The 27,581-nt window shown below is 35.2% G+C and overlaps 2 protein-coding genes across 2 annotated transcripts in view; one reads left to right on the forward strand and one right to left on the reverse strand.

The window, feature by feature from the left end:
* The window catches only part of LOC135140077 (chloride channel protein 2), a 67,030-nt gene extending 65,107 nt beyond the window's left edge, over positions 1 to 1,923 (reverse strand). The window contains exon 1 of the mRNA XM_064070478.1: positions 1,625 to 1,923. The gene's annotated coding sequence lies outside the window, so the exon portion shown is untranslated. The remainder of the gene's footprint in view (positions 1 to 1,624) is intronic.
* A 225-nt stretch (positions 1,924 to 2,148) lies between these two features.
* Positions 2,149 to 27,491, forward strand: LOC135140078 (ATP-binding cassette sub-family B member 6). Its single transcript, XM_064070480.1, has 8 exons — positions 2,149 to 2,514; positions 2,591 to 2,905; positions 10,130 to 10,329; positions 10,377 to 10,524; positions 10,767 to 10,944; positions 20,057 to 20,479; positions 20,532 to 21,678; positions 27,191 to 27,491. The coding sequence occupies exons 2-8, from the start codon at positions 2,600 to 2,602 to the stop codon at positions 27,291 to 27,293; spliced, it is 2,505 nt and encodes an 834-aa protein (XP_063926550.1). The 5' UTR covers positions 2,149 to 2,514; positions 2,591 to 2,599; the 3' UTR covers positions 27,294 to 27,491.
* The last annotated feature ends 90 nt before the right edge of the window (positions 27,492 to 27,581 follow it).

Here is a 27,581-nt window from a genome sequence, read left to right on the forward strand (position 1 = left end):
AAAAATTTAAGCGCTTTTGTCCATTTTTCTCGCTAAATATTCCATCCGATTTTTATTTGTTTTCAGATGCACTATGTGTTATTAATTACTTTCTACTTCGTAGTTTTTAGTATAAAGTAAGGGTGATTTGCTGATTTTCTAAGGTCGTATTTTCTCGACGTTTCGTAGCTTCTAGAATAGGTAAAAGTAGGTCCTCGTTTTCGTTTATTCGTTATCTGTCTTTCGTGTGTGTCTATTTTATGAGACAAAATCTCCTGAATTCGTTCTTAAAGATGCCGTTTTTAGGTTTATCGAAGCATTACATTGTTTCTAGAGAAATCTACAGTCTGTTCAAAAACACACAATTTTTTTAAATCTTGGATACAAAATCAATTTTTACAGGTTATAAAAGTGACAGCGACATTTTTTTATGTACATGCAACCATAATTTTAGGACTTGAGTCCGAGTGTTTTTATTTTTTCCTTATTTTTTCGTCTAAATCGTAATTGTAGCGGTAAAAAATAAAAATAAAAAAATTTAAGCGTTTTTGTGCGTGATGTTCTAAATTTGTATTTTCTCGACGCGTCGTAGATCCTAGAACTTGAAAAAGTAGTTCCCCGTTTGGGTTTGTTTGTTATCTATGGTATGTGTGTGGGTTTTTTATGGGACAAAAAAAATGTATAGAATTAAACACCAAGGATTTCTCTGAAAGTTTTGTAACACTGACTTAGTAATTATTGCTAAATATTTTTTACTCCCTCCAGAAATGAGCAATGGATGAAGGATTTTTTTATTAATTAATCCAAAATTAATTAATCTAATTTTGCCATTTGCCCTCACAAAAAATGAAAGGCACCATTAAATTTTTTAAAAGAAATTATGTCGCAGAACATATTACAGCATATTTTTTTTTATCTACAATTCAATAATCCAACCCTATCTTTATATATTAATAATTATTTATAAACTTCTTTAAAACCTTAACTAACGATTAAAAAATGGTGTAGTGATTACAGAAGATTAACAAAATTCATTAGCTCATCCCTATGACGCCATCACTAAAACTATTCAACTTTTTACGAGATTAGAACAGATTCAGATACAGACAAAACTTTTATTCTGAGCATACCCTTTTGCACTAAAAGTTGGTTGTGAGACGTGTTTTAGAAAATTCATTATAAAATAGACAATAATTAAATCAGCGCTTTATTAAGAAATAATCGTAATTGTTAACTAGAGAAACACAGGTGTTTTTATATTATTGTTTTTTACGAGCTATTGCGAATAAATTTATTATTATATATTAAATCATAATAATAATAATAATAATAATAAAAATAACCACCAACACAACACTTATATAACTGAAAATAAATTTGAAGTATAAATCAAACTACAGAATTTTTTTGAAGGCGAAAACGCTACTAACAAAGCGATTAGTCGAATTATATAAAATACATCACCGATTAAAAAAAGCACAAATAAAACAAAAAATGCACTCGTGGGGCTACGTGAAACAAAACCAAAAAATCTAAACGACATTATAATTGCTCCTCTCCATTAACCCTCTTCCTCAAAAAAAACCCAATTAACTCCCAATTTCCTCCGGACCTCAGGGGCTTCCCTCCACCGCACTCCACCTACCTGCAGATCCCATTCAACTTAACCCATCGGGTGACACCGAGTTCGATGCTCCTCTGAACAAAAATATTTTCCTCGCGCACTGCCACAACTCCGCCGACAGTCTGATAAGAACTCCGTCGCGAGAATGATGCTTATGAAGAAAATAACTGTGTCAAAAAATAAGATAAAATCGTTAATTAGAAAAACACTATCGAGTACTTGTTAGCACTTCATAACAAACAATTTCAAAGGAGAGGTGATAATTCGTTGCACACACGCGACGATTAGGTGATCAGGTGGCTATTCACGTGGTGCTGCTTGATGAGGAGTAAACACACTTTTTTCGGGAATTATTTTCAAATTCGCCGAATCGTGGAGGGGAGCGGCGTGCCGCCAATGTGAGGACGGGCCCGTGGATTGGTGGTTGCCTAGCGACGCGCGGGCAGTGGCGCCGCGGTGACTGTATTTTGGGTTGCTACCATTTCGCCCCGATTTATCGATCCACGTAACTGTACGCCACTGCCTCAGCATTGTCATCGCGGGTATTGTTGGTTGCCTACCCAACAACGAATTAAGTCAATTTAAAGCAGTCGGTTTTGCAGTCACTGATTAGATAACGCCAAAACACCAGTAAATGTTAAGTAGTGCCCGTCTTTGACATATCAATATTTTGTTAATCGAACATCATCAACAAACGGTATCTTTCGACTAGTGCGCCCCTGTCTCCCCGTCGTTAACCTAACCTCACTTTCGAAACGTCACCGAAAATGTCGGTGTGATGACTAAACAAAACAATTAAACAACAATAAACGTGTTTACATCCTAAAAACCGTGTAATTTTGTGTTTAACGAACACACCTCGTAATTATTATGAATTATATTATAAGTACGTAAATTGTGGCATGAATTAGGTAAGTGTGTTCACCTGAAACCACGATTTTTAAAAATTCGCATGGATGTTTTAAAACAACGTTTCACCCTTTGCAGTATTAGAAAATGGTGGCTAATATGTCGTACTGCTCTCCAGGCGTCCATATTTGGGACGTCTGGGTGGACCATGGGACGTCAGAGTGCTTCATGGAGACGGTGCTGTCTTCGGTGATAGCCGGCTTTATTTTAATAGCCGGCACGATTCAATTATGCATGTACAGAAAATACGGGACTGAGATATCACCAAATCATTTAGTTAAGTCAAGACTGTACCATTTCCAAATATTCGTGACGCTTTTGGTGCCTATTTTGGAGGTTATAAGGTTCATCCTGCAAGCGACGGTCCTGAAGGAGCAAATTTACGGGTACATGGTGAGTGGCTAGTAAATTTAGCAAAAGTTGAAGTTGTCACAAAGTGACTGACATAACCTCATTTTTCTAACTAAGTAATGTCGCGTCAAGATAAGTCGCTATAAATTAGCGATAAACACGTCTTGTTTTTATTTGATGACGTGACTTGAATTTTTTTTGATGATCTGTTATCTTGTTTGGTTTCCGGGACGATTCTAACGCTGAGGAAAGTACTAATGAGTTGTCCACATTTTTATTAGGTGAGGGAGAGTGGAATGAAAATATTTGCACTGTAAATATGCAGATTTGTGTGTATTTTAATTGCTAAATTTTTACTGAGTAAGGTAATGTTGACTCGGAATTTTTATGTGTTTGTTTCATTATCGTTCACGTACACGTGTTAGAAAGGTTCGCTTTTATTTTGTATGCAAATTAGATGAATATATTGTAATTTTTTTGGGATTGTAGACAATGGAGTGATAACGAGATGATAAAACATGGTGTACATTAGCATCTTTAAATAGTGACGAGGAGTGTACCTGTCAGGTTAAGTGTTGACATTTATGTATTTAATTTAGTATTGTTTAATATTTTTGTATTTTGAAAGTCACTAAATCAGTTAATTCAAAAAAGGGCCATTTACGTTACGTTTTTCCCGCATGATGATTCATCAGAATTTATCATGCTATACAAGAAGCAAGTCAGAAAGTTCAAGGCGATTGTTGAGATAAAAGAGACCAATTTTTCTTTGAGAAATTTCGCAGAAATGTATGTATTTATATATTACAACATAGATGTTAAAAATAACCTTTTCTAATACGCAGTGGTAGACATTGCCAAATGCCAACTGTGTTAATATAGTGGTTGATACCAGGCGAGCAACATAATTTGTAGTCGAGTCACCCTTGGAATTAAATCCGTATGTCTTCTCTGAAATGACATGTTTAACGTTGAGTCTAAAGCTACGTCGTAGAAAGTGAAAGCGGTAACCTAACCATTGTCCGTTTTTTTGTCTGGCAGAATATTTATAAATAAAAAAAAAAATTATCCATTTGTTTAAATAAAACACCTGGAAAGAAAACGTGAAAAATTGGTCAATCTGATAAGTCCAGAACGTCGGTCTTTTGAAGTCCGTTTACCGAAGAGATGGACTGATCACGTGCCTGCAAAGTGAACGTCTACGGTTGAACGCTAAAATGAAAATAGGACATATAATGAAACGGCGGGATGTTTAAACACATTTTTGTCTGTTTATAAAAATTTATCCTATGTACATTGTTTTTGAAACAAAATGTTTCTTATGAGGAGTGGACATGGAAAACAAATTTTCATACATCTGTCTTTCTTGGTTCCATCGAATTCAGAGATAGGCGTAAAAATCTAAATATGTAATACCGAGAGAGCAATAAAAACACGGTCAAATATGGCCATTGATTTTTGAAATTTTGTGTTCGACTTGTCAGATTACTGTCAAGACGAAAAGTCCATGGCCATTGCAGTCTCGATATAAAACAATCATTAGTGTATTTAATTTTGTGGTGACATCAGCAACTTTGTAGCAAAGACGAAAGAAAGGCTACAAAAACGGGTACAAAAAATATTACAAAAAAATAAAATAAAAATAAAACGAGAGGAAAAAGGGGACAAAAAATGGCGAAAAAGAAAAGGCAGTGTGCTGGGATTTATTGTTGTTTAGTAATCATATTAATTAATGTAATAATTTTGGTTCAGCCTCCTGCTTCTACAAGAAGTATGTTGATTTTACAATAGTTTTATATAATTTAGAGCTCAATAAGTTGTTATAGATGTTTGTAAATGTGTGTACATGTTTGTTGTGGGTGTTGTTTTTGAGGTTATGTGGCGTGCGTGGTTGTGTGGGTGCCAAGTTTTTGAAGTACATACTTTGAAAAAACCTCGGCGACCGATTGTGTCTGGTTTTTGAAGTTAATAGTTTGAAAGAATCTCGAGGAACTCTTATGTCTGTTTTTTGAATTAGTTTAAAGGAACTCAGAGACCCTTTTTTTGTTTTTCGAGTAGTTTGAAAGAATCTCGGGGAGCACTTATGGCTAATTTTTTAAGTAGTTTGACAGAATCTCGGGGACCACTTTTATTTTTAAATAATTTGAAGGAATCTGGGGACTTTTTGATTTGTTTTTGAAGTAGTTTGAAAGAATTTCGCGGACCCCATGTGTCTGGGTTTTCAAGTAATTTGAAAGAATCTCGCGAACCATTTTTGTTTTGTTTTTGAAGTAATTTGAAAGAATCTGGGGGAACCATTTTGTTTTATTTTTGATGTAGTTTGGAAGAATCTTGGGACTCCTTAGGTCTGGTTTTTGAAGTGGTTTGAATCTCAGAGACCCCTTTTGGTTTGTTTTTAAAGTAAATTGTTTGAAAGAATCTCAGGGACTCTTTGTGTCTGGTTTTTGAAGTAGTTTGAAAGAATCTAGGGGACCCCTTGTGTCTGGTTTTTGAAGTAATTTGAAAGAATCTCGGGGACCCCATGTGTCTGGTTTTTCAAGCAATTAGAAAGAATCTCGCGAACCACTATTGTTTTGTTTTTGAAGTAGTTTGGAAGCATCTCGAGGACTCCTTATGTCTGATTTTTGAAGTGGTTTGAAAGAATTTTAGAGACCCCTTTTGGTATATTTTTAAAGTAAATTGATTGAAAGAATCTCAGGGACACTTTGTGTCAGGTTTTTGAAGTAGTTTGAAAGAATCTAGGGGACCTCTTGTGTCAGGTTTTTGAAGTAATTTGAAAGAATCTTGCGCATCCCTTTTGTTTTGTTTTTAAAGTCTGGTTTTTGAAGTAATTTGAAAGAATCTCTCAGACCTCTTTTGTTTTATTTTTGATGTAGTTTGGAAGAATCTTGGGCCTCCTTAGGTCTGGTTTTTGAAGTGGTTTGAAACTCATAGACCCCTTTTGGTTTGTTTTTAAAGTAAATTGTTTGAAAGAATCTCGGGGATTCTTTGTGTCTGGTTTTTGAAGTAGCTTGAAACAATCTTGGGGACCCCTTGTGTCTGGTTTTTGAAGTAATTTGAAAGAATTTCGCAGACCCCATTTGTTTTGTTTTTGAAGTAGCTCGAAGAATTTTGGGGATCCCTTGTGTCTGCTTTTTGAAGTAGTTTGGAAGAATCTCGGGGACTCTTTATGTCTGGTTTTTGAAGTGTTTTGAAAGAATCTCGGAGACACCTTTTGGTTTGATTTTGAAGTAGTTTGAAAGAATCTCAGGGACCCCTTGTATCTGGTTTTTGAAATAGGTTGAAAGAATCTCAAGAACAATTTATGTCTGGTTTTTGAAGTAGGTAGTTTGAAAGAATATCGGGGCCCATTTTGTTATGTTTTTAAAGCAATTTGAATGTCCCTTATGTGTTGTTTTTAAGTATTTTGAAAGAATCTCGGGGAGTCCTTGTGTCTGGTTTTTGAAATAATTTGAAAAATTTCGCCGACCCCTTTTTTGTGTTTTTGAAGAAATTCGAAAGACTTCCCTTGTGTTTTATTTTTGAAATAGTTTGAAAGAATCGCGGGGACCCTTTTTGGTTTATTTTTTAAGTAGTTTGAAAGAATCACAAGGACCCCTTGTATCTGGTTTTTAAAGTGGTTTCAAAAAATCTCGAAACCCCATTTGATTTGTTTTTTAAGTAGTCTGAAAGAATCTCAGCAACCCCTTGTGTTTGCTTTTAGAAGTAGTTTAAAAGAATCTCGTGGACACATTTTGTTTTGTTTTTGACGTAGTTTGAAAAAATGTCGGAGATTCTTTGTGTCAGGTTTTTGAAGTAGTTTGAAGAGTCTCGAGGAAGCTTTGTCCGGTTTTTGAAGTATATACTTTGAAAGAATCTCGGAGGCGCCTTTTTTTTTGAAGTAGTTTTGAAGAATCTCAGGGACTCCTTATGTATGGTTTTTGAATCACATAGTTTGAAAGAATCTCGGGGACTCATTGTGTTTTGTTTTTGACGTAGTTTGAAAGAATGTCGGAGACCCTTTGTGTCTGGTTTTTAAAGTAGTTTGAAGAATCTAGGGGATTCCTTGTGTCTGGTTTTTGAAGTAGCTTGAAAGAATCTCGGGGAACCCTTGTGTCTGGTTTTTGAAGTAATTTAAAAGAATCTGGCGGACCCCATTTGTTTTGTTTTTGAAGTAGCTCGAAGAATTTCGGGGCTCCCTTGCGTCTGCTTTTTAAAGTAGTTTGGAAGAATCTCGGGGACTCCTTATGTCTGGTTTTTGAAGTGTTTTGAAAGAATCTCGGAGACACCTTTTGGTTTGTTTTTGAAGTAGTTTGAAAGAATCTCAGGTACCCCTTGTGTCTGGTTTTTGAAGTAGGTTGTAAGAATCTCATGGACAATTTGTGTCTGGTTTTTGAAGTAGTAAGAAAGAATCTCGGGGCCCATTTTGTTATGTTTTTAAAACAATCTGAATCTCTTCTCTTATGTTTTGTTTTTGAAGTATTTTGAAAGAATCTCGGGGAGTCCTTGTGTCTGGTTTTTTAAATAATTTAAAAAAATTTCGCTGACACCTTTTTTGTGTTTTTGAAGAAATTCAAAAGACTTCCCTTGTGTTTTATTTTTGAAGTGGTTTGAAAGAATCGCGGGGACCCTTTTTGGTTTATTTTTAAAGTAGTTTGAAAGAATCTCAGCAACCCCTTGTGTTTGCTTTTTGAAGTAGTTTAAAAGAATCTCGGGGACACATTTTGTTTTGTTCTTGACGTGGGGATTCTTTGTGTCTGGTTTTTGAAGTAATTTGAAAGAATCTCGCGAATCCCTTTTGTTTTGTTTTTAAAGTAGTTTGGAAGAATCTTGGAGACCCTTTATCTCCTGTTTTTGAAGTAATTTGAAAGAATGTCGGGAACCCATTTTATTGTGTTTTATTTTTGAAATGGTTTGAAAGAATCGCGGGGACCCTTTTTGGTTTATTTTTAAAGTAAGTAAGTTGAAAGAATCTCAGCAACCCCTTGTGTTTGCTTTTTGAAGTAGTTTAAAAGAATCTCGGGGACACATTTTGTTTTGTTCTTGACGTGGTTTGAAAAAATGTCGGAGACCTTTTGTGTCAGGTTTTTGAAGTAGTTTGAAGAGTCTCGAGGAAGCTTTGTCCGGTTTTTGAAGTATATACTTTGAAAGAATCTCGGAAACCCCTTTTGGTTTGTTTTTAAAGTAGTTTGAAAACATCCAAGGGACCCCTTGTGTCTGATTTTTGAAGTAGCTTGAAAGAATCTCGGAGGCGCCTTTTGTTTTGTTTTTGAAGTAGTTTTGAAGAATCTCAGAGGCTCCTTATGTCTGGTTTTTGAAGTACATAGTTTGAAATAATCTCGGGGACCCATTGTATTTTGTTTTTGACATAGTTGGAAAAAATGTCGGAGACTCTTTGTGTCTGGTTTTTAAAGTAATTTGAAGAATTTCGGGGATCCCTTGTGTCTGCTTTTTGAAGTAGTTTGGAAGAATCTCGGGGACTCCTTATGTCTGGTTTTTGCAGTGGTTTGAAAGAATCTGGGAGACACCTTTTGGTTTGTTTTTGAAGTAGTTTGAAAGAATCTAAGGGACCCCTTGCGTCTGTTTTTTGAAGTAGGTTGAAAGAATCGCAAAGACAACTTCTGTCTGGTTTTTGAAGTAGTTTGAAATAATCTCGGGGCCCATTTTGTTGTGTTATTAAGGCGATTTGAATGTATTCCCTTATGTTTTGTTTTTGAAGTAGTTTGAAAGAATCTCGCGGACCCTTTTTATTGTGTTTTTGAAGAAATTTGAAAGACTTCCCTTGTGTTTTGTTTTTGAAGTAATTTGAAAGAATCTCGGAGACCTCTTTTGCTTTGTTTTTAAAGTAGTTTTGAAAGAATCTCAGGGGGACCCCTTGTGTCTGGTTTTTGAAGTAGTTTAAAAGAATCTCAGGGACCCATTTTGTTTTGGACGTAGTTTGAAAAAATGTCGGAGAGCCTTTGTGTCTGGTTTTTGAAGTAGTTCGAAGAATCTCGGGGACCTCTTGTGTCTGGTTTTTGAAGTAGTTTGAAAGAATCTCGGGGACCCCTTTTGTTTTGTTTTTGAGGTAGTTTGGAAGAATCTCGGAGATTCCTTTTGTAAATAAATATGAATACGTTAATGTTTTTTTGTGGCCCATTAACGTATTCATGCACAAAATACTATCAGTCATTTGATGTAGATACTAGGTACATTTAATGTAGACTGATAGTATTTTGTGCATTTTAGAAACGATTTTTCCCTTATAATTTTGAGGTCTTCCTGATATATACCTAAAATTTCATAATACATATCTATGTATCACCAATATTCGACGGACAACAGATAGACGAAAACGCTGGTCCTACTTTTTCATATTCTAGAGGTTATGAAGCTTCGAAAAAAACTGAAATCACGCAAACAAAGCAAAAGATGAAATAACAAAAAACTGCGAAAAATTTATCCACAATTCAAATGTCAATTATCTGTAAAGCCGACTGCATTTAAGATAGCAATGAGTGATGAATCAGTTCGAAGGCTTGCTCCAAATATATTTTTTAATGTACATACACTTGTTAGAGATAGACAAATAAAAACAATTGATTTTTTCTCATAGTCTTGTATCTTGACTGTTTACTTATAAAAAGATACTGTGATATTCTAATGTTTCTAAATATTTTTCAACCTTTTTAAAATTACGTCATCAGTTGTCTGAAGAGGACGAAGATGTAAATTTTGGTCGATATTCTCTAATCAAGAAAACAATGTTAGCGTAAGCTGCAAACATTAATTGTTTAAAATCGGGATGCGCATTGTGGAAGATTAATCACTTTTTATGCCACTATTTTGCCCAAAACGCGTCATTTCATTTCCTGCTAATTCATAAAAAAATTATCATGTGATGATATTTAATATAGGAAACACCTCCAAGGTTGATGATTGCCACTAAATAGTGTCAGTGGAACAAAAATACAAAGTGTTATTGATTTCTCTCCTGTCATTATAAAATTCAATACAAACAGCGAACACTTTAATAACAACAATTATCAATTAATAGGTAACTAAATAAAAACATACTTAAGTAGATTTATATATATATAAAATTGTTATCAAGGTCGAACTCGGCAATTTCGAAGTATATTAACCTACACACACGTAATTACCATGAGTTGCTTTTTTCTAACTTCTAACAATTTTATTATCATTATTTATTTAAATAAGCGTGAAATTAATCCTAGTTATATGTGACAACTGAAAACACCGCATTTCCAAAAATAGCACCGATTGTGATTTTTGTTTTTGTTTTAGATTGTATATCTGATTCTAAATCTTCTCGCCTACCCCTTCTCTCTTCTCGTCGTCCGCGTCGAGCGCCACTACTTGCTCCCTTCCGTGCCCACCAAGGGCCACGGCATCGTCCTCCTCCTCTTCTGGACCCTCGTCTTTATCTCCGAAAACTTGGCCTTCTTCAACCTCGACAAGAAAGAATGGTGGTTCCAGCTGAAAACGTGAGTACGGAACCCCCCAAAACCCATCTAACTTTGCCCTCCCGCAGGACTGGCGACCAGATCGAGATGGCGCTCTTCGTCCTGCGCTACCTCTCCTGCCTGCTGATGTTCCTGCTCGGCCTGAAGGCGCCCGGCATCACGCAAAACATCAATTATTTCACACTCAACGATTCGACGCGGAACCTTCCACCACAAGTAAGTCTCATTGCGATACGTTGTGTAACAGTATCCGAAATAAATCCACTGCAAACAACTAAGAACGTCAAATCCCAACGTAAATAAAAATCTTGACAAATGTCTACCGCTAAGCCAAATTGTTCGTATAGTAAAATGAAGCGCGTTAAGGCCAACGTCACGTTCAAAAACATCGACGTCAGCGTGAAGTTTAAGGTTATTTTTGTGACAGGCGGTGCTGGATTGCTGATCGTGTGTTGCAGGACCGGGCGGAGAACCAGTCGACATGGAGGAACTTCTGGAAGAAGGTGCGGATTTTGGCGCCGTTCGTGTGGCCGAAGAAGGACGTGTTGTTGCAGTTCAGGGTGATTTTCTGTTTCGTGCTGCTGGCCGGAGGGCGCGTGATCAACTTGTTTGTGCCGATTTACAACAAATTGATCGGTAAGATTGGCAAAGTGGGGGAAGTACAGGGTATTGGGAAAAGTGATTTGAAAATGATACGCTTTTTTTGGCCTTCAATGTTATCAAGATCGATATTTCATCAAAGATGTGTTAGAAGTACTTATTTCCATTAGATAACCCAATTTTTATAATCATACGATCGTTTATCATTATCGCGCGGTGTGTTCTAGAGTGGAAATACTTTGAATGGCTTTAAATAAGCTTACTCACTGTGTTTAATTTCAAAAAATATTGCCAAAGTGTGCAAGACAAAGCATGTAATTTTCATTTTTTCAAAATTATATTTTAACGTGTGAAAAATCGACTTTTAAATTACAAAAACATCATTTTTTTCTGCTATTTTTTTGTTGTTTGTTGCATCTGCACATCAAATGAGTCACTTTAAATAAAATGTGGCTATCTAAATAGTAGAACGACTTAAAAAAAACTATAGTGTATCTGTGATTTGGAAAAAGTACAATATAAAATTACGTTCACCATTTTGAAAAAATTCTTCTTTTTTTTCAATAAAAAGGTTCTCAAAAAAGTCGCAATACTGTTATTTTTAATATTTGTTTTGTGTTTGTGTTTTATGGGATGTGGTATCTCAATCATCAAGAAATTCCAAAAGATTACAATTTTCAAGAACCTATTTTATAGTTTTTTCAAATAAAACAAAACAGTCGGTCCGGTTTATAGCCAAAATAGACAGACACACGGATGAAACGCGAGACGTACATTTTTGTGGACACTTGGGGTTACCGAGATTCTTTCGCACTCCTAAAAACAGGCGCTTGAGGTTCCCGAGATTTTTTCGCATTAAAAAAAGACACTAGAAACCCCGAGATTCTTCCGCATTCTTAAAAAAAAAAACACTTAGAGCCCCCAAGATTCTTTACTAAAAAAGACAGTTGGAGAACGGAAATTCTTTCAGATAAAAAATGTATTTCTTAAAAAAAACACTAGGGATCCTAGACATTTTTCACAATGTTAAAAAAAGACACTTGGGACCCCCCGAGGGTCTTTCGCATTAAAAATAGACACTTGGGGTCCCAAGATTTTTGTATCCTTTAAAAAAAGAACACACTAGGGGCCTACGAGATTCTTTTGCATTAAAAAACCACACTTGGGGCCCGTAAAATTCTTTTCTATTCGTTAAAAAAGAAAACACTAGGGACCTCCGAGATTCTTTCGAATTGCTAAAAAAAGACACTTGGGCCCCAAGATTTTTTTGTATTCCTTAAAAACAACACTAGGGGTCCTAGACATTTTTTACATTTCCAAAAAAAAAAGACACTTGGGACCCGGGGGGGGGGTGCTTTCGCATTAAAAATAGACGCTTGGGGCCCCTGAGATTCTTTTTCATTCTTCAAAAAGAAAACACTGAGAGTCCCCGAGATACTCTCCAATTAGAAAAAACACCTAGGGTCCCAAGATTTTTGTATTCTTTAAAAAAAGAATACACTAGGGGGCTACGAGATTCTTTTGCTTTAAAAAAACACACTTGGGGCCCCTAAGATTCTTTTGTATTCGTTAAAAAAGAAGACACTAGGGACCTCCGAGATTCTTTCGAATTGCTAAAAAAAGACACTTGGGCCCCCAAGATTCATTTGTATTCCTTAAAAAAAAACACTAGGGGTCCTAGACATTTTTTATATTCCCAAAAAAAAGACATTTGGGACCCCCGGGGGGGCCTTTCGCATTAAAAATAGACACTTGGGGCCCCTGAGATTCTTTTTCATTCTTCAAAAAGGAAACACTGAATGTCCCCAAGATACTCTCCAGTTAGAAAAAATACCTGGGGTCCCAAGATTTTTGTATTCTTTAAAAAAAGAATACACTTGGGGCCCGTAAGATTCTTTTGTATTCGTTAAAAAAGAAGACACTTGGGATCTCAAGATCGTTCTGCATTCTTTAGAGAAAAACACTAGGGTCCCTAGAGGTTTTTGCATTCCCAAAAAAAGACAAGTGGGGTCTCCGACATTCTCTCGCATTAAAAAAACACTTGCGGCCCTGAGATTCTTTCGAATTCCTTAAAAAAGGACACTTGGGGCCACCGAGACTCTTTTGCTTAAAAAGACACTTGGAGCCCCCTAAGATTCTTTGGTATTCCTTAAAAAAGATGACTCTAGGAGCCTCAGAGATTTTTGCATTCCCAAAAAAAAGACAATTGACACCCCCAAAAGTCTTTTGCATTAAAAAATGGGCACTTGGGGCTCCCGAAATTCTTCCACAAGAAAAAAAAACATACTTGTGTCCCCCGAGATTCCTTCACATTCTTAAAGAACAAACACACTTGGGGTCCCCGATATTCTTTCGAATTCTTTAAAAAGGCCACTTGGGGCCGCGGAGATTTGTTCACATAAAAAAGACATTTGGAGGCCCTAAGATTATTTTGTATTCCTTAAAAAAAGATAGCACTAGGAGCCTCAGAGATTTTTGCATTCCCAAAAAAAGACACTTGGGACCCCCAAGAGTCTTTTGCATTAAAAAATGGACACTTGGGGCTCTCGAAATTCTTCCGCGTTAAAAAAAACATACTTGTGTCCCCCGAGATTCTTTCACATTTTTAAAGGAAAAACACTTGGGGTCCCCGAGATTCTTTTCAATTCTTTAAAAAGGCCACTTGGGGCCGCGGAGATTTGTTCACATAAAAAAGACACTTCGGAGCCCATAAAATTCTTTTGTATTCCTTAAAAAAAGATGGCATTAGGAGCCTCAAGAGTTTTGCATTCCAAAAAACAGACACTTGGAACCCCCAAGAGTATTTCGCATTAAAAAATGGACACTTGGGGGCCCCGAAATTTTTTCACATTAACAAAACACACTTGGGTCCCCCGAGATTCCCACACATTAAAAAAACACACACTTGGGGTCCCCGAGATTCTTTCGAATTCTTTAAAACAGGACACTTGGGGCCACCGATATTCTTTTGCTTTAAAAAAACACTTGGGGCCACGGAGATTTTTCACTTAAAAGAGACACTTGGGGCTCCTAAGATTCTTTTGTATTCCTTAAAGAAAATGACATTGGAGCTCCGGAGATTTTGCGCATTCCCAAAAAAAAAAACAATTGGGACGTCCGAGAGTAGTTCGTATTAAAAAATAGACACTTGGGACTTCCGAAATTCTTTCGCATTCCTAAAAAAAATTCAATTGGGCCCCCCGAGATTCCCACACATAAAAAAAACACACATGGAGTCCCCGAGATTTTTCGGATTCTTTAAAAAAGGACACTTGGGACTGCGGAGATTTTTTCACACCAAAAAGACACTTGGGGTCGCTAAGATTCTTTTGTATTCCATGAAGAAAATGACTTTGGAGCTCCAGATATTTTTCGCATTCCCAAAAAAAGACACTTGGGACCTCCGAAATTCTTTCGCATTCTTAAAAAAAATACAATTGGGCCTCCCGAGATTCCCAAACAAAAAAAAAACACACATGGAGTCCCCGAGATTTTTCGGATTCTTTAAAAAGGACACTTGTTACCACGGAGATTTTTTCACATAAAAAAGACACTTGGAGCCCCAAAGATTCTTTTGTATTCCTTAAAGAAAATGACATTGGAGCTCCAGAGATTTTGCGCATTCCCAAAAAAAGACACTTGGGACCTCCGAGAGTATTTCGTGTTAAAAAATACACTTGGGACCTCCGAAATTCTTTCGCATTCTTAAAAAAAATACAATTGGGCCTCCGAGATTCCCACACATAAAAAAAACACACATGGAGTCTTCGAGATTTTTCGGATTCTTTAAAAAAACACACTTGGAACCACGGAGATTTTTTCACATCAAAAAGACACTTGGGGTCCCTAATATTCTTTAGTATTCCTTAAAGAAAATGACATTGGAGCTCCAGAGATTTTTCGCATTCCCAAAGAAAGACACTTGGGACCTCCGAGAGTATTTCGTATTAAAAAATAGACACTTGGGACTTCCGAAATTCTTTCGCATTCTTAAAAAAATACAATTGGGCCCCCCGAGATTCCTACACATACAAAAACACACATGGAGTCCTCGAAATTTTTCGGATTCTTTAAAAAAGGACACTTGGGACCACGGCGATTTTTTCACATAAAAAAGACACTCGGGGCCCCTAAGATTCGTTAGTATTCCTTAAAGAAAATTACATTGGAGCTCCAGAGATTTTGCGTATTCCCACAAAAAAGACACTTGGGACCTCCGAGAGTATTTCGTTTTAAAAAATAGACACTTGGGACCTCCGAAATTCTTTCGCATTCTTAAAAAAAGTACAATTGGGGCCTCCGAGATTCCCACACATAAAAAAAACACACATAGAGTCTCCGAGATTCTTTCGGATTCTTTAAAAAAGGACACTTGGGATCACGGAGATTTTTTCACATAAAAGACACTTGGGGTCCCTAAGATTCTTTTTTATTCCTTGAAGAAAATGACATTGGAGCTCGACAGATTTTTCACATTCTCAAAAAAATACTTGGGACCTCCGAGAGTCTTTCGTATTAAAAAATAGACACTTGGGACCTCCGAAATTCTTTCGCATTCTTAAAAAAATACTCTTGGGGCCCCCGAGATTCTTTCGCATTCTTAAAAAAGTACTCTTAGGGGCCCCGAGATGCTTTCGCATTCGTAAAAAAGTACTCTTGGGGCCCCCGAGATGATTTCGCATTCTTAAAGAAAAAAAAATCACTTGGGGCCGTCGAGATTTTTTCGCATTCTTAAAAAAATACATTTGCGGCTCCCGAGATCCTTTGGCATTAAAAAACACTAGGAGTTCCCGAGATTCTTTCGAAATCTTTAAAAAAGGACACTTGGGGCCACCGATATTTTTTAACTTAAAAAAAAGACACTTGGGTCTCCTAAAATTCTTTTGTATTCTTTAAAAAAAAATGCCACTAGGACCCTCAGAGATTTTTGCCAAACAAAGACACTTGGGATCGCCAAAAGTATTTCGCATTAAAAAATGGACATTTGGAGCTCCCGAAATTCTTTCGCATTAAAAAAACCCACTTGGGTCCCCCGATATTCCCACACATTGAAAAAGAAAACACACTTGGGGTCCCCGAGATTCTTTTGCATTCCTTAAAAAAAGAACACTTGAGGACACCGAGATTTATTTACTTAAAAATAAACACTTGTGGCCCCTAAGATTCTTTTGTATTCCTTAAAAAAAATGACACTAGCAGCTCCAGAGATTTTTCGCATTTCCAAAAAAAGGAGACTGGTGACACTCAAGAGTGTTTCGCATTAAAAAATAGTCACTTGGGGCCCTCAAGGTTCTTTCGAATTCCTTAAAAAAAGGACACTTGGGACCTCTAAGATTCTCTTGCATTGAAAAATAGACACTTGGGTCCCTCGAAAAATTTTAACATTACAAAAAAAAAACACTTGAGGCTTTCAAGAGTCTTGCACTTTAAAAAATAGACACTTGGGACCCTTGAGATTCTTTCGTTTTCTTAAAAAAATACCCTTGGGACCCACGAGATTCTTTCGCATTCTTAACAAAATTCATTTGGAATCCCCGAGATTCTTTCACATAAAAACAATACATTGGGGACCCCCGACATTCTTTCGCATTCTTAAAAGAAAGATACGAGAGGCCCCCAATATTCATTTGAATTCCTTAAAAAAGGATATTTGAGGCCACCGAGATTCTTTTGCGTAAAAAAGACCCTTGGGGCCACGGAAATTATTTTACATAGAAATGACACTTTGAGCCCCTAAGGTCCTTTTGCTTTCCTTAAAGAAAAATTACACTCGGAGCCTCTGAGATTTTTCGTATTCCCAAAAAAAGACACTTGAGACATCAAGAGTCTTTCGCTTAATAGACGCTTGGGGCCCCCGAGATTCTTTCGTATTAAAAAAAATTACACTAGGGCTCCCCGACGTTCTTCCACATTCTTAAAAGAAAGACTCGAGATGCCCCCGAGATTCTTTCACATTACAAAAAAACACACTTGGGCTGCCCGAAATTCTCTCGCTTAAAAAAAAAGACACTTGGGGCCACGGTGATTCTTTCACATAAAAAAATACACGGGAAGCTCCAAATCTTTTCCGCATTAAAAAAATACACTAGGAGATTCGAGATTCTTTCGCATTAAAAAAAACACATTTGGGGCCCCCAAGATTCCCGCGCATTAAAAAAACACTCGGGGTCCCGAGATTCTTCCGAAATCCTTAAAAAAGGACACTCGGGGCCCAAAAAATCACACTCCGGAGTCCCAGAGATTTTTCGTAGTACCAAAAAGAACACTTGGAGCCCCCGACATTTTTTTCGCAGTCCCAAAAAATACAGTCGGCCCCCCCAATAGTCTTTCGCTTCAAAAAATAGACATTTGGGTCCCCCGAAAAACTTTAGCATTCCAATTCTGAGATTCTTTCGCATTAAAAAAAAATTACACTAGGGATCCCCGACGTTCTTCGACATTCTTAAAAGAAAGACTCGAGATGCCGCCGAGATTCTTTCACATTAAAAAAAAACACACTTGGGCTGCCCGAAATTCTCTCGCTTTAAAAAAAAAGACACTTGGGGCCGCGGTGATTCTTTCACATAAAAAAATACACTGGAAGCTCCAAATTTTTTCCGCATTAAAAAAAATACACTAGGAGATTCGAGATTCTTTCGCATTAAAAAAAAAACACACTTGGGGCCCCCAAGATTTCCGCGCATTAAAAAAACACTCGGGGTCCCGAGATTCTTCCGAATTCCTTAAAAAAGGACACTTGGGGCCCAAAAAATCACACTCCGGAGTCCCAGAGATTTTTCGTAGTACCAAAAAGAACACTTGGGGCCCCCGACATTTTTTTTGCAGTTCCAAAAAATACAGTTGGGGCCCCCAATAGTCTTTCGTTTCAAAAAATAGACATTTGGGTCCCCCGAAAAACTTTAGCATTCCAATTCTGAGATTCTTTCACATTAAAAAAAACACACTTGGGCTGCCCGAAATTCTCTCGCTTTAAAAAAAAAGACACTTGGGGCCGCGGTGATTCTTTCACATAAAAAAATACACTGGAAGCTCCAAATTTTTTCCGCATTAAAAAAAATACACTAGGAGATTCGAGATTCTTTCGCATTAAAAAAAAAACACACTTGGGGCCCCCAAGATTTCCGCGCATTAAAAAAACACTCGGGGTCCCGAGATTCTTCCGAATTCCTTAAAAAAGGACACTTGGGGCCCAAAAAATCACACTCCGGAGTCCCAGAGATTTTTCGTAGTACCAAAAAGAACACTTGGGGCCCCCGACATTTTTTTTGCAGTTCCAAAAAATACAGTTGGGGCCCCCAATAGTCTTTCGTTTCAAAAAATAGACATTTGGGTCCCCCGAAAAACTTTAGCATTCCAATTCTGAGATTCTTTCACATTAAAAAAAACACACTTGGGCTGCCCGAAATTCTCTCGCTTTAAAAAAAAAGACATTTGGGGCCGCGGTGATTCTTTCACATAAAAAAATACACTGGACGCTCCAAATTTTTTCCGCATTAAAAAAAATACACTAGGAAATTCGAGATTCTTTCGCATTAAAAAAAAAACACACTTGGGGCCCCCAAGATTCCCGCGCATTAAAAAAACACTCGGGGCCCCGAGATTCTTCCGAATTCCTTAAAAAAGGACACTTGGGGCCCAAAAAATCACATTCTGGAATCACAGAGATTTTTCGTAGTACCAAAAAGAACACTTGGGGCCCCCGACATTTTTTTCGCAGACCCAAAAAATACAGTTGGGGCCCCCAATAGTCTTTCGCTTCAAAAAATAGCCATTTGGGTCCCCCGAAAAACTTTAGCATTCCAATTCTGAGATTCTTACGCATTAAAAAAAAATTACACTAGGGCTCCGTGACGTTCTTCCACATTCTTAAAAGAAAGACTCGAGATGCCCCCGAGATTCTTTCACATTAAAAAAAACACACTTGGGCTGCCGGAAATTCTCTCGCTTTAAAAAAAAAGACACTTGGGGCCGCGGTGATTCTTTCACATGAAAAAATACACTGGAAGCTCCAAATTTTTTCCGCATTAAAAAAAATACACTAGGAGATTCGAGATTCTTTCGCATTAAAAAAAAACACACTTGGGGCCCCCAAGATTCCCGCGCATTAAAAAAACACTCGGGGTCCCGAGATTCTTCCGAATTCCTTAGAAAAGGACACTTGGGGCCCAAAAAATCACACTCCGGAGTCCCAGAGATTTTTCGTAGTACCAAAAAGAACACTTGGGGCCCCCGACATTTTTTTCGCAGACCCAAAAAATACAGTTGGGGCCCCCAATAGTCTTTCGCTTCAAAAAATAGCCATTTAGGTCCCCCGAAAAACTTTAGCATTCCAATTCTGAGATTCTTTCGCATTAAAAAAAAATTACACTAGGGCTCTCCGACGTTCTTCCACATTCTTAAAAGAAAGACTCGAGATGCCCCCGAGATTCTTTCACAATTAAAAAAAAAACACACTTGGTCTGCCCGAAATTCTCTTGCTTTAAAAAAAAAGACACTTGGGGCCGCGGTGATTCTTTCACATAAAAAAATACACTGGAAGCTCCAATTTTTTTCCGCATTAAAAAAAATACACTAGGAGATTCGAGATTCTTTCGCATTAAAAAAAAACACACTTGAGATCCCCGAGGTTCTTTCGAATTCTCCAAAAAAATATATATACTAGGAGCCCCCGAGATTATTTCTCTTAAAAAAAATACACTTGGGACTCTCCAGATTCTTTTGCATTAAAAATAGAACATAAGGGCTCTCCGAGATTTTACGCGTTCCTAAAAAAAGACACTTGGGCTCTCCGATATCCTTTCGCATTTAGAAAAAAGTACACTAGAAACCCCTAAAATTGTTTCACTTTCTTTATGATTATTTTTCTTTTCATTTTGGGAATAAAATACAGCTAAGATTGTTTAAAATTTCTTCAAAAATAAAATACTAGTTGTTTTCAAAATTGTTTCATATTCTTTAAGAAAAGACACTTCGGGCCCCTGAAATTTTTAATTACCGTTGGTGTTTTTTTTTTCCCTCTTTCTATTGAAAATATAAATCTTTAGAAATGTATAGGTGTTACTTTAAAAAAAGAACTACAGTAATAAGTTTCACTTGAAACAACCTGTATATTTGAAAATATTATATATAATGAACTTTTCACTCTTAGTCGACAGCATGACTCCCCCCAAAACCAACCCTTCGGCGAAACTCGACTTCCGATGGGACTGGATCCTAATTTACGTCGGCTTCAAGTTCCTACAAGGGGGCGGCACCGGCGGCATGGGCCTTCTAAACAACCTTAGATCCTTCCTCTGGATCAGGATACAGCAGTATACGACCCGCGAAGTGGAGGTGGAGCTCTTCAGACACTTACACAGCTTGTCCCTGCGGTGGCATCTAGGCAGGAAAACCGGAGAAGTGCTCCGAGTGATGGACAGAGGCACGGACAGTATTAACAACCTCTTAAACTACATCATATTCTCGATCTTCCCGACGATCGTCGACATCTTAGTGGCTGTGGTGTTCTTCGTGGTGGCCTTCAACGCGTGGTTCGGCCTGATCGTGTTCGTCACGATGATTCTCTACATAGGTGAGTGGGCGGAGTCGTGGGGTAGTCAGTCACTAATTATATGTTTTTAAAGCTTTGACTATCACCATCACCGAATGGCGAACAAAATTCCAAAGACGTATGAATCTGGCGGACAACGAAACCCGCGCGCGCAGCGTCGACTCCTTGCTTAATTTCGAGACGGTGAAATATTATGGGGCCGAGCAGTACGAAGTGGAGGCCTTCCGCGACGCTATTTTGCGCTTCCAGGCGGAGGAGTGGCGGTCGAACATCACGCTGAATATTCTCAACACCGTCCAGAACGTGATCATCTGCACCGGCCTACTCAGCGGGAGCCTCCTCTGCGTCCACCTGGTGGTGGACGTGGGTGAACTAACCGTCGGCGACTACGTCCTCTTCGCGAGTTACATAGTCCAGCTGTACGTGCCGCTGAACTGGTTCGGCACCTACTACAGAGCCATCCAGAAGAACTTCGTCGACATGGAGAACATGTTCGACTTGTTACGGGAGGACCAGGAGGTCATCGACGCCCCGAACGCCGGACCCATCACAGTCAAACGCGGCGCCGTGGAGTTCAACAACGTCTCCTTCGGGTACCTCCCCGAGAGACTCGTTTTGAAGAACGTGACCTTCTCGGTTCCCCCTGGGAAAACCATCGCTCTGGTGGGTCCCTCAGGTAGCGGCAAAAGCACGATAATCCGGCTCCTCTTCCGTTTCTACGACGTGGAGACCGGCTCGATCATCATCGACGGGCAGAACATCAAGACGGTGTCCCAGGAGTCGCTGCGGCGCGCCATCGGCGTGGTCCCCCAGGACACGGTGTTGTTCAACAACACGATTCGGTATAATATCAAGTACGGGAGGTTGACGGCGACGGACGCCGACGTCATCGAGGCGGCCCGGGGGGCGGATATTCACGATAAGATTTTGACGTTCCCGGACGCGTATGACACGCAGGTGGGGGAGAGGGGGCTGAGGCTGAGCGGCGGCGAGAAGCAGAGGGTGGCGATAGCGCGGACGCTGCTGAAGGCGCCACAGATTGCGCTGCTGGACGAAGCGACCAGCGCGCTGGACACGCAGACGGAGAGGAACATACAGGAGCAGTTGGACAAGATGTGCTCGAACAGGACGACTATCATTGTCGCGCACAGGCTGTCCACGGTCATCCACGCCGACGAGATCTTGGTGCTGAGGGAGGGGGAGATTATTGAGAGGGGAAGGTGAGTCTAGGTTTCAAGCTGTGTGGGTAAACGGTAAAGTATTTTTCAAGAGTTAATTCAACTTCCTGAGTAAAGGCTACTTGACTTAATCTTGACTTAATCTTGAAAAACTTGTCAAAGGTTATTTCGACAGAACTTCCCTCGCTCATGAAGTGCAACATATCCAGCGTCTTTGAAAAATTATAATTTTTTTGCGCTTTTTGTTTATGGTAATCTCTATAAAGTAAAAACCAGTGGCGTAAATAACGCTTCTATAGCTTTTTTGACTTGAATTTTTCAAGTTTGTGAGTTTGAATTTTTCGATTTTTACAGTTTTTCTAATTTTGAATTTTTCAATTTTTTGATTCTTTAATTTTTTATTGTGCAATTTTTCGAATGTGCCGATTTTATAATTTTCTGTTTTTTCAATTTTACGTTGTGTAAAGTTTTTCAGTTTTTCGAATTTTCAACTTTGAATGTATTAATTTTTGAATTTTGCAATTTTACGATTTGCAATTTCACGACATTTCAATGTTAATTTTTCAATTTTTCAATTTTTTAATTTTTCATTTCTTCGGTTTTTCGGTTTTTGAAAGTTCTGATTTCATAAATTTTCTTTTTTTCGATTTGCAATTTTTTTGTTTCTTCAATTTTACGATATACAAAATTTTTCAGGTTTTCGATTTTCGAACTTTTGGGCATTTAAATTTTTAGGTTTTTCAATTTTTCGATTTGCAGTTTCAGGAGATTTCAATCTTTAATTTTTCAAATTTTCGTTTGTTCAATTTTTCGATTTGCAAATTTTCAATTTTTCAGTTTCTCGAATTTCCAACTTTTGCATATTTTAATTTTTAGATTCTGCAATTTTTCGTTTTGCAATTTTACGAGATTTCAATTTTAATTTTTCAATTTTTTATTTCTTCAATTTTTCAAGTGCTCTGATTTTATAATTTTGTCTTTTCCAGTGTGAAATTTTAATTTTTGGATTTTTCAATTCTTCGATTCGCAATTTTTCATTTCTTTTGTTTTTTCAATTTTATGGTACGTAAAACTTTTCAGTTTTTCGATTTTCCAACTTTTGGATATTTCAATTTTTCGATTTGAAATTTTAGGAGATTTCAATTTCTAATTTTTCAGTTTTTCATTTCATCAATTTTTCGGTGTTTCAAAGTTCTAATTTTATAATTATTCTTTTTTCAGTGTGAAATTTCAATTTTTGGATTTTTCAATTACAAATTTTTTTGGTCCTTCAAGTTTACGAAATATAAAATTTTTCAGGTTTTCGATTTGCAAATTTTCAATTTTTCAGTTTTTCGAATTTCCGACTTTTGCATATTTTAATTTTTAGACTCTGCAATTTTACGAGATTTCAATTTTAATTTTTCATTTCTTCAATTTTTCAGTTTTTCAAGTGTTCTGATTTTATGATTTTGCCTTTTTTCAGTGTGAAATTTTAATTTGTGGATTTTTCAATTTTTCGATTTTTTCGATTTTCCAACTTTTGGATATTTCAATTTCTAATTTTTCAGTTTTCCATTTCTTCAATTTTTCGGTGTTTCAAAGTTCTAATTTTGTAATTATTCGTTTTTCAGTGTGAAATTTTAATTTTTGGATTTTTCAATTTTTCATTTTTCGGTTTTTCATTTCTTCATTTTTTCGTTCTTTCAAAGTTCTAATTTTATAATTTTTCTTTTTTTAGTGTGAAATTTCAATTTTTGGATTTTTCAATTTTCCAATTTTTTTTGTTCCTTCAAGTTTACGAAATGTAAAACTTTTCAGTTTTTCGATTTTCCAACTTCTGGATATTTCAATTTTTAGATTTACAGTTTCAGAGTTCAATTTTTCCTTTCTTCAATTTTTCAATTTGCAAAATTCAATTTTTCGAATTTCCAACTTTGATGATTTAATTACTTTATTAAATTAATTTAATTTATATTAATATTTCAATTTTAATTTTTCGATTTTTCAATTTTTTAGTTCCTCAATTTTTCGGTTTTTCAAAGTTCTGACTTTATCATTTTTCTTTTTTTCAGTCTGAAATTTTTATTTGTGGATTTTTCAATTTTTCGATTTTTCATTTTTTTTTTTGTTTCTTCAATTTTGCGATATGTAAAATTGTTCAGTTTTTCCAGCTTCTGGAAATTTCAATTTTTCAATTTGCAATTTCAGGAGATTTCAAATTTAGATTTTTCAGTTTTTCTTTTCTTCAATTTTTCGGTTTTTCAAAGTTCTAATTTGATAATTTTCCTTATTCAATGTGAAATTTCAATTTTTGGATTTTTCAGTTTTTCATTTTGTTTTGTTTCTTCAATTTTACAATATGTAAAATTTTTCAGTTTTTCGATTTTCCAACTTTTGGATATTTCAATTTTTAGATTTACAATTTCAGATTTCAATTTTTAATTTTTCAATTTTGCCTTTTGTCAATTTTTCAATTTTTCGGTTTTTCAAAGTTCTAATTTTATAATTTTTCATTTTGTTTTGTTTGTTCAATTTTACGATGTGTAATTTTTTTTTATATTAATATTTCAATTTTAATTTCTCAATTTCCCGATTTTTCAATTTTTTATTTCGTCAATTTTTCTTCTTTTTTCAGTGTGAAATTTTAATTTTTGGATTTTTCAATTTTTCGATTTGGAATGTTTCAGTTTTTCAATTTTTTTTGTTTCTTCAATTTTACGATTTTAAAAATTCTTCAGTTTTTAGATTTTCCAACCTTTGGATAATTCAATTTTTAAAAATACAGTATTTTTTCGATTTTTACATTTTTTATTTCTTCAATTTTCCGTTTTTCAATGTTCTGATTTTATAATTTTTCATTATTTCAGTGTGAAATTTTAATTTTTGGGTTTTTCAATTTTTCGATTCGCAATTTTTCAGTTTTTCGACTTTTAACTTTTGAATATTTCAATTTTTCATTTCTTCAATTTTTCGGTTTTTCAACTTTTAAATTCTTTAATTTTTTTCAGTTTTAGATTTTTCAGTTTCTCGATTTTTCTAGGTTTTTTTTTTTCATTTTAAATATGTAAAAAATACTTTTTTTCAGTATGAAATTTTAATTTATGGATTTTTTAATTTTTGGATTTGGATATTTTCAATTTTCCATTTTTCTTTTGTTTATTTAATTTTACGATATGTAAAACTTTTCAGTTTTTCTAACTCTTGGATATTTGGATTTTTCGGTTTGCAATTTTAGGAGATTTCAATTTTTAATTTTTCAGTTTTTCATTTCTTCAATTTTTTGGTATTTCAAAGTTCTAATTTTATAATTATCCTTTTTTCAGTGTGAAATTTGAAGTTTTTGGATTTTCCAACTTTTGGAAATTTCAATTTTTAGATTTACAGTTTCAGATTTCAATTTTTAATTTTTCAATTTTTCGATGTTTCAATTTGTCGGTTTTTCAAAGTTCAAACTTTTGTTTTTTAAATTTTAGGGTATGTAAAATTTTTCAGTTTTTCGATTGTCTAACTTTTGGAAATTTCAATTTTTCCATTTGCAATTGCAGGAAATTTCAATTTTTGATTTTTTAGTTTTTCTTTTCTTCAATTTTTCGGTTTTTCAAAGTTCTCATTTTTTTTCCTTTTTCAATTTTTCATTTTGTTTTGTTTCTTCAATTTTACGATTTTTAAAATTTTCCAGTTTTTCGATTTTTACATTTTTTATTTCTTCAATTTTTCGGTTTTTCAAAGTTCTTATTTTATAATTTTTCATTTTGTCTTATTTGTTCAATTTTACGATGTGTTAAATTTTTATTATATTAATATTTCAATTTTAATTTCTCAATTTTTCGAGTCTTCAATTTTTTATTTCTTCAATTTTTCTTTTTTTTTCCAGTGTGAAACTTTAACTTGTGGATTTTTCTATTTTTCGATTTGGAATTTTTCAATTTTTCTTTTTTTTTTTGTTTCTTTAATTTTACGATATGTAAAATTTTTCAGTTTTTGAATTTTCCAACTTTTGGAAATTAAAATTTTTCATTTCTTCAATTTTTCAGTTTTTCGAATTTCCAACTTTATTAATTTAATTAATTTTTCAATTTTTCGATGTTTCAATTTTTTGGTTTTTCAAAGTTCTGATTTTATAATTTTTCAGTTTTTCGATTTTCCAACTTTTGGATATCTCAATTTTTCGATATTGTATTTTTTCGATTTTTACATTTTTTATTTCTTCAATTTTTCGGTTTTTCAATGTTCTGATTTTATCATTTTTCTTTATTTCAGTGTGAAATTTTAATTTTTGGATTTTTCAATTTTTCGATTTGCAATTTTTCAGTTTTTCGATTTTTAACTTTTAAATATTTCAGTTTTTCATTTCTTCAATTTTTCGGTTTTTCAATTTTTGAATTTTTTAATTTTTCGATTTGGAATTTTTCTGTTATTCAAGTTTTAAATTCTTCACTTTTTTTTTCAGTTTTAGATTTTTCAGTTTCTCCATTTTTAATAGTTTTTTTTTTTCATTTTAAATATGTAAAAAATACTTATTTTAAAATTTTCACTTATTGCATTTGAAAACTTCCTCATTCGATTTTTTAATTTTAAATGTTGACGATTTTACAATTTTCAGCTTTTCCAATTTTTCGATTAATTTTTTTTTTCGATTTTTAAGTTTCTTCATTTTTCTTTTCAATTTTCCACTTACATAAATTACATAATTATAAAAAAAAACGAAGAAGTATAAAATGAAAACTTTAAAAATTGTAAAATTTGAAAATCAATAACTTGAAAAATTGAAGAAACGAAAAATTAAAAAATCGAAAGATTGATAAATTGAGAAACTTAAAAATGGAAAACGTGCAAAATCGGAAAATCGGATAATTAGGAAATCCAAAAATCGCAAAATTGAAAAATTTAAAAATTAAATAAAGGAAAAATTATAAAATCGAAAGAAACATTGAAAATTGGACAAATCAAAACAATAAAAATTCAAATATTTCCAGTAGACAATCATGTCTCAATTATTTATATATGAGATTTGATCTTGCGAATTCTATTTTTTAATGATAGCATTTTTAAATTAAAATAAAGATATGTATGTACACAACAATTCGTCCAGTAGTTTCGCAGATTATCTGTCTAATAAAAATTTTGACAGACGACAGATAGGCAGACGTTTAGAAACGGGAGACATATTTTTTCGTTCTCTAGAGTTCATGAAACGTCCAGAAAACAAAAGTAGTCCAGTGGACGCGATTTTAGTACGTCCTTAGCCCACGCTCAGGAAGTAACAACAAAGAAAACAAAAATAAACCAAAACCAAACAAAAAAAAGTATGTAATTATGCGTGAACCGTGTTATTTAGGTATTTGTGTGGCGATTAACGATTTCCGTTCTTATGTTCAGGGAAATTACGTATCAACGTCATCCATTTTTGTGGGCAATCGCAATTAACGTGGATGTTTATATTTGTGATCATTGCCACCTCCTTTTACTTCTAAGTAAACACAAAACAGATCTTTATCGCTGATAAAGTGCGCATTTTTGTTTCATTACTCACTGCTGAACTCGTAAAATCAACAAACATATTTTTTTCCAGACATGAACATTTAATCGGACAGGAGGGCGTTTATTCCTCAATGTGGAAACAACAGCTAGAAAGCAAAGAAAACTCTCCAGATAATAGCATAGAGAAAAGTTAAAACAATATCCCTCTAGAGTAAAAAATAAGTGCTACCACCCCACCCTATTGTTAAATATTAGTTGCCAAGGTTTGGGGCTTGTTATGAATGCTTCTTCGACTTATTTATACAAAAATAAGAAAGATTGACTGTGTCATATCACTATTGTTTAACGTAGTAACGATTTATTTAAAAAAAATAATAAATTATTTTTAATGATTTCTGCGATTTTAATCCCTGTGTCACATGGATACGTGTCTGTAGCCACCACACCTGTATAGCCATCTCGCTCACATACATGGCGTTTAT

Source organism: Zophobas morio, unplaced genomic scaffold (genome assembly GCF_036711695.1).
Source record: "Zophobas morio isolate AGI-343-1 ecotype UQ-CSIRO unplaced genomic scaffold, CSIRO_AGI_Zmor_V1 ptg000038l, whole genome shotgun sequence".
NCBI lineage: Eukaryota > Metazoa > Arthropoda > Insecta > Coleoptera > Tenebrionidae > Zophobas > Zophobas morio.

Excerpts from the sequence above, each read along its gene's own strand:
- LOC135140078 (XM_064070480.1), top strand. The coding sequence starts at position 2,600 with ATGGTGGCTAATATGTCGTACTGCTCTCCAGGCGTCCATATTTGGGAC. Across the intron at positions 10,330-10,376 it reads TGGTGGTTCCAGCTGAAAAC|GACTGGCGACCAGATCGAGA; the intron begins GTGAGTACGGAA and ends GCCCTCCCGCAG. Across the intron at positions 20,480-20,531 it reads CACGATGATTCTCTACATAG|CTTTGACTATCACCATCACC; the intron begins GTGAGTGGGCGG and ends ATGTTTTTAAAG.